Raw genomic sequence first — 12,592 nt, 5'->3', positions numbered from 1 at the left:
TCTGCATGGATGCAGGGTCAAAGGCCAAAGGCCTGGCACGCTACCTCACCTAACCAGCTAAACCTACCCACCACCTGCACAAAAAAACAGAAAACAAAACCAAAAAACACTGACCACTGGCGGGACCTACACAGACCCTACCCAAAATATACCAGGATAGACCACCCCTATATAAAATAACCCTAGATACAACAGCAATTTATAAAATAGACCCCTGTTAAAAAAAAACAAATCTAAAAAATAAAGTGCAGTACCGTGTCTACACACCTGGTGGCGCTAGAGGCGCACCAAACCACCACCAGTCGACTAGCCATACATCAATTACTATATAAACCAAGTTTCGTACAGATAAAACACACCGTTGCAGATATATGGACAGTTAAGATTCGGCCAATCAGATGCCCTTTATGCAAATGAGGGTGGTTACTAATGAGGGTGAAAGTCGTTTTTACCTCCCTACCTATATGCCATTTTAACCCTAACCTAACCATAGCCCCAAACTAACCCTAAACCCAAACTAACCATTAGTCCAAAGACTACTTTCAATATTTAACACAAAACAATAAAAAAATATGAACAAACAGTCGATCAAACTCATCTATCCATCTATCCATCTATCCATCTATCCATCTATCTATCCATCCATCCATCCATCACTCCATCACTCCATCACTCCATCCATCCATGTATAACACAGGCCTAAAAACATTCACTTTTTCAAACAAAAACTTTTTTTTTTTTAACAAAAAGTTGTTTAAACTCATGTATCTATATATTCATCTATTCATCTATCTATCTATTTATCTATCTATCCATCCATCCATCCATCCATCCATCACTCCATTCATCCATGTATAACACAGGCCTAAAAACATTCACTTTTTCAAACAAAAACATATTTTTTTTAACAAAAAGTGGTTTAAACTCATGTATCTATATATTCATCTATTCATCTATCTATCCATCCATCCATCCATCCATCCATCACTCCATCACTCCATCCATCAATGTAACACAGGCCTAAAAAACATTCACTTTTTCAAACAAAAACATTTTTTTTAACAAAAACATTTTTTTTAACAAAAAGTTGTTTCAACTCATGTACCTATCTATCCATCCATCCATCCATCCATCCATCCATCCATCCATCCATCCATCCATCCATCACTCCATCCATCAATCTATCTATAGAAATAGACACTTACCTGTCAGCATTGGTGCTGTTTCAGCACTCGTGCTGATATGCACGGCAAATGCAACCATTTTGCATTGACAGGTGAACAGCTGGGGGAAAACTCAAGTTCAGTTTGCGTCAGGGCGTCTGCATGGATGCAGGGTCAAAGGCCAAAGGCCTGGCACGCTACCTCACCTAACCAGCTAAACCTACCCACCACCTGCACAAAAAAACAGAAAACAAAACCAAAAAACACTGACCACTGGCGGGACCTACACAGACCCTACCCAAAATATACCAGGATAGACCACCCCTATATAAAATAACCCTAGATACAACAGCAATTTATAAAATAGACCCCTGTTAAAAAAAAACAAATCTAAAAAATAAAGTGCAGTACCGTGTCTACACACCTGGTGGCGCTAGAGGCGCACCAAACCACCACCAGTCGACTAGCCATACATCAATTACTATATAAACCAAGTTTCGTACAGATAAAACACACCGTTGCAGATATATGGACAGTTAAGATTCGGCCAATCAGATGCCCTTTATGCAAATGAGGGTGGTTACTAATGAGGGTGAAAGTCGTTTTTACCTCCCTACCTATATGCCATTTTAACCCTAACCTAACCATAGCCTAACCTAACCATAGCCCCAAACTAACCCTAAACCCAAACTAACCATTAGTCCAAAGACTACTTTCAATATTTAACACAAAACAATAAAAAAATATGAACAAACAGTCGATCAAACTCATCTATCCATCTATCCATCTATCCATCTATCCATCTATCTATCCATCCATCCATCCATCCATCCATCACTCCATCACTCCATCCATCCATGTATAACACAGGCCTAAAAACATTCACTTTTTCAAACAAAAACTTTTTTTTTTTAACAAAAAGTTGTTTAAACTCATGTATCTATATATTCATCTATTCATCTATCTATCTATTTATCTATCTATCCATCCATCCATCCATCCATCCATCACTCCATCCATCCATGTATAACACAGGCCTAAAAACATTCACTTTTTCAAACAAAAACATATTTTTTTTAACAAAAAGTGGTTTAAACTCATGTATCTATATATTCATCTATTCATCTATCTATCCATCCATCCATCCATCCATCCATCACTCCATCACTCCATCCATCAATGTAACACAGGCCTAAAAAACATTCACTTTTTCAAACAAAAACATTTTTTTTAACAAAAACATTTTTTTTAACAAAAAGTTGTTTCAACTCATGTACCTATCTATCCATCCATCCATCCATCCATCCATCCATCCATCCATCCATCCATCACTCCATCCATCAATCTATCTATAGAAATAGACACTTACCTGTCAGCATTGGTGCTGTTTCAGCACTCGTGCTGATATGCACGGCAAATGCAACCATTTTGCATTGACAGGTGAACAGCTGGGGGAAAACTCAAGTTCAGTTTGCGTCAGGGCGTCTGCATGGATGCAGGGTCAAAGGCCAAAGGCCTGGCACGCTACCTCACCTAACCAGCTAAACCTACCCACCACCTGCACAAAAAAACAGAAAACAAAACCAAAAAACACTGACCACTGGCGGGACCTACACAGACCCTACCCAAAATATACCAGGATAGACCACCCCTATATAAAATAACCCTAGATACAACAGCAATTTATAAAATAGACCCCTGTTAAAAAAAAACAAATCTAAAAAATAAAGTGCAGTACCGTGTCTACACACCTGGTGGCGCTAGAGGCGCACCAAACCACCACCAGTCGACTAGCCATACATCAATTACTATATAAACCAAGTTTCGTACAGATAAAACACACCGTTGCAGATATATGGACAGTTAAGATTCGGCCAATCAGATGCCCTTTATGCAAATGAGGGTGGTTACTAATGAGGGTGAAAGTCGTTTTTACCTCCCTACCTATATGCCATTTTAACCCTAACCTAACCATAGCCCCAAACTAACCCTAAACCCAAACTAACCATTAGTCCAAAGACTACTTTCAATATTTAACACAAAACAATAAAAAAATATGAACAAACAGTCGATCAAACTCATCTATCCATCTATCCATCTATCCATCTATCCATCTATCTATCCATCCATCCATCCATCACTCCATCACTCCATCACTCCATCCATCCATGTATAACACAGGCCTAAAAACATTCACTTTTTCAAACAAAAACTTTTTTTTTTTTAACAAAAAGTTGTTTAAACTCATGTATCTATATATTCATCTATTCATCTATCTATCTATTTATCTATCTATCCATCCATCCATCCATCCATCCATCACTCCATCCATCCATGTATAACACAGGCCTAAAAACATTCACTTTTTCAAACAAAAACATATTTTTTTTAACAAAAAGTGGTTTAAACTCATGTATCTATATATTCATCTATTCATCTATCTATCCATCCATCCATCCATCCATCCATCACTCCATCACTCCATCCATCAATGTAACACAGGCCTAAAAAACATTCACTTTTTCAAACAAAAACATTTTTTTTAACAAAAACATTTTTTTTAACAAAAAGTTGTTTCAACTCATGTACCTATCTATCCATCCATCCATCCATCCATCCATCCATCCATCCATCCATCCATCCATCCATCACTCCATCCATCAATCTATCTATAGAAATAGACACTTACCTGTCAGCATTGGTGCTGTTTCAGCACTCGTGCTGATATGCACGGCAAATGCAACCATTTTGCATTGACAGGTGAACAGCTGGGGGAAAACTCAAGTTCAGTTTGCGTCAGGGCGTCTGCATGGATGCAGGGTCAAAGGCCAAAGGCCTGGCACGCTACCTCACCTAACCAGCTAAACCTACCCACCACCTGCACAAAAAAACAGAAAACAAAACCAAAAAACACTGACCACTGGCGGGACCTACACAGACCCTACCCAAAATATACCAGGATAGACCACCCCTATATAAAATAACCCTAGATACAACAGCAATTTATAAAATAGACCCCTGTTAAAAAAAAACAAATCTAAAAAATAAAGTGCAGTACCGTGTCTACACACCTGGTGGCGCTAGAGGCGCACCAAACCACCACCAGTCGACTAGCCATACATCAATTACTATATAAACCAAGTTTCGTACAGATAAAACACACCGTTGCAGATATATGGACAGTTAAGATTCGGCCAATCAGATGCCCTTTATGCAAATGAGGGTGGTTACTAATGAGGGTGAAAGTCGTTTTTACCTCCCTACCCTATATGCCATTTTAACCCTAACCTAACCATAGCCTAACCTAACCATAGCCCCAAACTAACCCTAAACCCAAACTAACCATTAGTCCAAAGACTACTTTCAATATTTAACACAAAACAATAAAAAAATATGAACAAACAGTCGATCAAACTCATCTATCCATCTATCCATCTATCCATCTATCCATCTATCTATCCATCCATCCATCCATCACTCCATCACTCCATCACTCCATCCATCCATGTATAACACAGGCCTAAAAACATTCACTTTTTCAAACAAAAACTTTTTTTTTTTTAACAAAAAGTTGTTTAAACTCATGTATCTATATATTCATCTATTCATCTATCTATCTATTTATCTATCTATCCATCCATCCATCCATCCATCCATCACTCCATCCATCCATGTATAACACAGGCCTAAAAACATTCACTTTTTCAAACAAAAACATATTTTTTTTAACAAAAAGTGGTTTAAACTCATGTATCTATATATTCATCTATTCATCTATCTATCCATCCATCCATCCATCCATCCATCACTCCATCACTCCATCCATCAATGTAACACAGGCCTAAAAAACATTCACTTTTTCAAACAAAAACATTTTTTTTAACAAAAACATTTTTTTTAACAAAAAGTTGTTTCAACTCATGTACCTATCTATCCATCCATCCATCCATCCATCCATCCATCCATCCATCCATCCATCCATCCATCCATCCATCACTCCATCCATCAATCTATCTATAGAAATAGACACTTACCTGTCAGCATTGGTGCTGTTTCAGCACTCGTGCTGATATGCACGGCAAATGCAACCATTTTGCATTGACAGGTGAACAGCTGGGGGAAAACTCAAGTTCAGTTTGCGTCAGGGCGTCTGCATGGATGCAGGGTCAAAGGCCAAAGGCCTGGCACGCTACCTCACCTAACCAGCTAAACCTACCCACCACCTGCACAAAAAAACAGAAAACAAAACCAAAAAACACTGACCACTGGCGGGACCTACACAGACCCTACCCAAAATATACCAGGATAGACCACCCCTATATAAAATAACCCTAGATACAACAGCAATTTATAAAATAGACCCCTGTTAAAAAAAAACAAATCTAAAAAATAAAGTGCAGTACCGTGTCTACACACCTGGTGGCGCTAGAGGCGCACCAAACCACCACCAGTCGACTAGCCATACATCAATTACTATATAAACCAAGTTTCGTACAGATAAAACACACCGTTGCAGATATATGGACAGTTAAGATTCGGCCAATCAGATGCCCTTTATGCAAATGAGGGTGGTTACTAATGAGGGTGAAAGTCGTTTTTACCTCCCTACCTAACCCTCTAACTCTAACCCTAACCCTAACTCTAACCCTAACCCTACCAGCTAAACCTACCCACCACCTGCACAAAAAAACAGAAAACAAAACCAAAAAACACTGACCACTGGCGGGACCTACACAGACCCTACCCAAAATATACCAGGATAGACCACCCCTATATAAAATAACCCTAGATACAACAGCAATTTATAAAATAGACCCCTGTTAAAAAAAAACAAATCTAAAAAATAAAGTGCAGTACCGTGTCTACACACCTGGTGGCGCTAGAGGCGCACCAAACCACCACCAGTCGACTAGCCATACATCAATTACTATATAAACCAAGTTTCGTACAGATAAAACACACCGTTGCAGATATATGGACAGTTAAGATTCGGCCAATCAGATGCCCTTTATGCAAATGAGGGTGGTTACTAATGAGGGTGAAAGTCGTTTTTACCTCCCTACCTAACCCTCTAACTCTAACCCTAACCCTAACTCTAACCCTAACCCTACCAGCTAAACCTACCCACCACCTGCACAAAAAAACAGAAAACAAAACCAAAAAACACTGACCACTGGCGGGACCTACACAGACCCTACCCAAAATATACCAGGATAGACCACCCCTATATAAAATAACCCTAGATACAACAGCAATTTATAAAATAGACCCCTGTTAAAAAAAAACAAATCTAAAAAATAAAGTGCAGTACCGTGTCTACACACCTGGTGGCGCTAGAGGCGCACCAAACCACCACCAGTCGACTAGCCATACATCAATTACTATATAAACCAAGTTTCGTACAGATAAAACACACCGTTGCAGATATATGGACAGTTAAGATTCGGCCAATCAGATGCCCTTTATGCAAATGAGGGTGGTTACTAATGAGGGTGAAAGTCGTTTTTACCTCCCTACCTATATGCCATTTTAACCCTAACCTAACCATAGCCTCAAACTAACCCTAAACCCAAACTAACCATTAGTCCAAAGACTACTTTCAATATTTAACACAAAACAATAAAAAAATATGAACAAACAGTCGATCAAACTCATCTATCCATCTATCCATCTATCCATCTATCCATCTATCTATCCATCCATCCATCCATCACTCCATCACTCCATCACTCCATCCATCCATGTATAACACAGGCCTAAAAACATTCACTTTTTCAAACAAAAACTTTTTTTTTTTTAACAAAAAGTTGTTTAAACTCATGTATCTATATATTCATCTATTCATCTATCTATCTATTTATCTATCTATCCATCCATCCATCCATCCATCCATCACTCCATCCATCCATGTATAACACAGGCCTAAAAACATTCACTTTTTCAAACAAAAACATATTTTTTTTAACAAAAAGTGGTTTAAACTCATGTATCTATATATTCATCTATTCATCTATCTATCCATCCATCCATCCATCCATCCATCACTCCATCACTCCATCCATCAATGTAACACAGGCCTAAAAAACATTCACTTTTTCAAACAAAAACATTTTTTTTAACAAAAACATTTTTTTTAACAAAAAGTTGTTTCAACTCATGTACCTATCTATCCATCCATCCATCCATCCATCCATCCATCCATCCATCCATCCATCCATCCATCCATCCATCCATCACTCCATCCATCAATCTATCTATAGAAATAGACACTTACCTGTCAGCATTGGTGCTGTTTCAGCACTCGTGCTGATATGCACGGCAAATGCAACCATTTTGCATTGACAGGTGAACAGCTGGGGGAAAACTCAAGTTCAGTTTGCGTCAGGGCGTCTGCATGGATGCAGGGTCAAAGGCCAAAGGCCTGGCACGCTACCTCACCTAACCAGCTAAACCTACCCACCACCTGCACAAAAAAACAGAAAACAAAACCAAAAAACACTGACCACTGGCGGGACCTACACAGACCCTACCCAAAATATACCAGGATAGACCACCCCTATATAAAATAACCCTAGATACAACAGCAATTTATAAAATAGACCCCTGTTAAAAAAAAACAAATCTAAAAAATAAAGTGCAGTACCGTGTCTACACACCTGGTGGCGCTAGAGGCGCACCAAACCACCACCAGTCGACTAGCCATACATCAATTACTATATAAACCAAGTTTCGTACAGATAAAACACACCGTTGCAGATATATGGACAGTTAAGATTCGGCCAATCAGATGCCCTTTATGCAAATGAGGGTGGTTACTAATGAGGGTGAAAGTCGTTTTTACCTCCCTACCTATATGCCATTTTAACCCTAACCTAACCATAGCCTCAAACTAACCCTAAACCCAAACTAACCATTAGTCCAAAGACTACTTTCAATATTTAACACAAAACAATAAAAAAATATGAACAAACAGTCGATCAAACTCATCTATCCATCTATCCATCTATCCATCTATCCATCTATCTATCCATCCATCCATCCATCACTCCATCACTCCATCACTCCATCCATCCATGTATAACACAGGCCTAAAAACATTCACTTTTTCAAACAAAAACTTTTTTTTTTTTAACAAAAAGTTGTTTAAACTCATGTATCTATATATTCATCTATTCATCTATCTATCTATTTATCTATCTATCCATCCATCCATCCATCCATCCATCACTCCATCCATCCATGTATAACACAGGCCTAAAAACATTCACTTTTTCAAACAAAAACATATTTTTTTTAACAAAAAGTGGTTTAAACTCATGTATCTATATATTCATCTATTCATCTATCTATCCATCCATCCATCCATCCATCCATCACTCCATCACTCCATCCATCAATGTAACACAGGCCTAAAAAACATTCACTTTTTCAAACAAAAACATTTTTTTTAACAAAAACATTTTTTTTAACAAAAAGTTGTTTCAACTCATGTACCTATCTATCCATCCATCCATCCATCCATCCATCCATCCATCCATCCATCCATCCATCACTCCATCCATCAATCTATCTATAGAAATAGACACTTACCTGTCAGCATTGGTGCTGTTTCAGCACTCGTGCTGATATGCACGGCAAATGCAACCATTTTGCATTGACAGGTGAACAGCTGGGGGAAAACTCAAGTTCAGTTTGCGTCAGGGCGTCTGCATGGATGCAGGGTCAAAGGCCAAAGGCCTGGCACGCTACCTCACCTAACCAGCTAAACCTACCCACCACCTGCACAAAAAAACAGAAAACAAAACCAAAAAACACTGACCACTGGCGGGACCTACACAGACCCTACCCAAAATATACCAGGATAGACCACCCCTATATAAAATAACCCTAGATACAACAGCAATTTATAAAATAGACCCCTGTTAAAAAAAAAACAAATAAAGTGCAGTACCGTGTCTACACACCTGGTGGCGCTAGAGGCGCACCAAACCACCACCAGTCGACTAGCCATACATCAATTACTATATAAACCAAGTTTCGTACAGATAAAACACACCGTTGCAGATATCTGGACAGTTAAGATTCGGCCAATCAGATTCCATATATGCAAATGAGGGTGGTTACTAATGAGGGTGAAAGTCGTTTTTACCTCCCTACCTAACCCTAACATGAGATCAACACACAAGATGAAAGATGTCTTAAAAGGCATTTATTTTTGTAACATTTAAAACTTAGACCACAGAGTTACAAATATGTAATAAACGATCAGGAGTCAGCTGACCAATCAGGACGTGGCACCAATCAGACTGCAGGACCAATCCAGTCTTCTTCCTGGACAGAGAACAATACAAACAACTCACACATAGAAACAGATCAAAAGGGACATAACTTGATAATTTTGCTTGTTTTAATGTATTAGCCATCCATCCATCCAGGCCCAGCCAGAGCAGGACAACTGGGCATAGGTGCTCAAATTCATACAAAGCCACATTACATACAGCCATTGAGCCGGTTCAGCACTGGTGCTGATATGCACGCCAAATGCAACCATTACGCATTGACAGGTTAACAGGTGGGGAAAACTCAAGTACACTTTGCGTCAGGCCGTCTGCATGCAGGGTCAAAGGCCACAACACCACTTGTGATTTGCAATAGAAGAAAACATTACATTGAGTTTGTGAATAAACAATGCATTCATTTTGAAATTGTTTTCTGTAAATACACTGGTTTCTGTTGCAATGTTAAGGGCCTACGGAGCATGAGAACTGGACTCAGAGGCTCAAATCAGGAGGGGGGGGGGGGGGGCTCACTTTTGTATACACTAAAAAGTAATTTGGTTGTATACACTAATGCATGACATCTCAAATTAAAATATTTATAGAGAACAAGCAGAGAAATTGAGATGGGTAACAGATTTATTTGAAAAATAAAAAAGTGACAAACATTTTACAAAATAACATCTTAAAAAGAAACAATGTAAACATTAAAGAACTATAAAATAAAAACTATAACAGAACTATAAAATTGAGACAAAACAACTGGCAACGAAATCAAGCTCTGTGGACTGAGGGGAAAGGGGAGACAAAAAAACCCCGGCAGGCAGCCATCTTCGGCACAAGATCCACATACAAATTCATCCAGTCCTCGGAACCAAGCTTCGCCTGTGTCGAAAAGTGACAGGACAGATTTTTTAGGTGCAAGTCCTGGCCTACTCATCAAGCCATTCTAGGTTTAAGCCCTCGCCACGGAATGAGGTCCTCCGAACACCATAATCGAATTTGAGCTGGGTGTCGACAGGTATGTCAGAGAGCGCTTTGAACAAAATTACATCCGTTTTCACTCCACTCAGCTTAACGGAGCAGTAAAACGGCTTTAAGTTTGGCATCTTTGCAGAATGATTTATGAGTCGGCCAAACGTGTCCGAGTTGGGATGGCATGTGCAGGGAAAGGTCTGCGCGTCGACACATAGGTCTCTTTGGCCCGCCTTAAAAAAAAACAAGTAGCCAGCCTGGTCACCGAGGTCCCGCATCATCTCCTTCCCAACTGATGCTGGAATCACCTTCCCGTGATAGTCACAAACTATTTCCCCTTTAAGAAAGGGCCGTGTTGCAACCACTCCTACAATAGAACAAAACATTACATTTTGAGTTGGTTGAATAAACATTGCATTCATTTGAAAAATGTGTTCTGTAAAAAAAAAAAAAAAACCTCTACTGCCTATGCTAATAATTCACTGCAGTATACGTTGCATGGCCCACGTTTCATTTATAGAACAAACTAATGCCACAGTTTTACCCTTACCACGACCTTGCTTGGCACCGAAGTCCTTAATAGCCAGCCCCGTCCAGGTCTGCTCAGACAGGCACTTCATTATGGCCTCATCCGACTCTATGGCGAGGTTGGAAGGAGATGGTTTCCACAACCGTTGAATCTCCTCTGGCTTCGGGTAGTTGGACTTCCACCCCTCCTGCCTAATCAGCCTCGACAACTTTCCGGTCGAAGGCTTATGGACTTTGAAGTGTTCTGAAAGACAAAATGAAACCACTTTACTCAAAAGAAGTCAAAAGTGATCGTGTGAGTCGGACATTGCTGCGTTTTGATAGAGATAGTGTGTGGTAGGAAAAGGTGTTTGGGTTTGGAGTTTGTATTAAAAAAAAACAAACAAAGGTTTAGTTTTGACCAGGAGATCAAACCCTTGGCTAATTGTGTGATGTGGGTGTGTTGCTGTGTTAAGGGGTTTAGAAAAAAAAAATGCCTTAAGCATTGGTAAAAACTTGGCGGCTGTTTACAAAAAATTTTTAAAAAAAATTAAAAAAAACACCCACAGCAACCTGCAGCGTCTGCATGTTAAAATGCGGGACAATGCTGTATTGGTGGATTCGGAGACTTACCCAGAAGATATTCCCGCCTCTGGGCGTACTGCGAGACCCGCCACTTATCATAGAAGGTGCGGTCTTCAGGAAACCCATACTTCACACGCTGTTTTTTCGATGGAGGCTGCCCATCCAGTGAAATGGGAAAACTGGTCACAAATGCAGAGAAGTCTTTGCGGGCAGTTGGCAGACTCGAACTGCCTCCGGCTGTAGCCAATTCAGCAAATGACTGGTGGTCGTCGTCCGAAGAATTGCTTTGTAGGCGAGGAACAAAAAGGTTTGTTACTTGGGCAAAATTATGGCTACTCGGATGTAAAGATTGTTTGTGACATGTTAGGTCCTTGCTGCGTGAAGAGACATACACGCACAAAGAGTCCAGCAGCACAGCTGCGTCAACAGCGTCCTGGCACAACCAGAATGAGCACAACCGGGTTAAATCATCTAGAAAACAATACAGAATAAAAGAGAGAAAAAAAATAGGAGGCCAAAAACAATTTATATAGATGTAATGCTCTCCCTGTGTCATGTCTGGGAAGAACTGCAATAATCATTACGAACATTTTTATTAGCTTCTCGAGACATTCACAGCTCAAGGATTTTACTGCCATAAGGTCTACTCTACATACTAAATCATAATTTAAAAAACTGGTTATGCATCAGTGATTTAAACGATGTGTACTAAAATGAATGGTGCTCTGTCTGAACTTGAGAACTTCCGTGAAACGTACCACTGTCTTGTAGAAGAGTGACAGCTATGTGTTTCCTGAGGTTGTTAACTGATTCTTCATCACTGGAAAAATCAATTGGCTGCTGACGGAGAATACATTCGGCAAACTACAAAAAATGTAATAAAAAAAGATGTGTGTATATATATATATATATATATATATATATATATATATATATATATATATATATATATATATATATATATGTTGTCATTTTAGGACAGTGCTATTAGAAATTACTATATGATGTCCATGGCCACCATCATATAATCATCCTTATTTTTTTATTTATTATTCAATCAAATTGGATGTTTAAGTCATTGAAACT

At 39.2% G+C, this 12,592-nt stretch overlaps 1 protein-coding gene across 1 annotated transcript; it reads right to left on the bottom strand.

Moving 5' to 3' along the window:
* Nucleotides 1–10,060: 10,060 nt before the first annotated feature.
* Nucleotides 10,061–12,370, bottom strand: LOC309491864 (uncharacterized protein; the record flags this gene model as incomplete). The annotated part of the gene is made up of 5 exons (XM_082190887.1): nucleotides 10,061–10,781; nucleotides 10,965–11,186; nucleotides 11,555–11,790; nucleotides 11,899–11,977; nucleotides 12,265–12,370. Coding segments are annotated over 5 exons (1,053 nt in total), but the record flags the coding sequence as incomplete, so codon positions are not given.
* Between the last annotated feature and the right edge of the window lie 222 nt (nucleotides 12,371–12,592).

Source organism: Leuciscus leuciscus (genome assembly GCF_965113295.1).
Source record: "Leuciscus leuciscus genome assembly, contig: HAP1_SCAFFOLD_648, whole genome shotgun sequence".
In the NCBI taxonomy this organism is placed as follows: domain Eukaryota; kingdom Metazoa; phylum Chordata; class Actinopteri; order Cypriniformes; family Leuciscidae; genus Leuciscus; species Leuciscus leuciscus.
The sequence above is the reverse complement of the archived record's forward strand: the minus strand, read 5'-3'. Positions and strand labels throughout refer to the sequence as shown.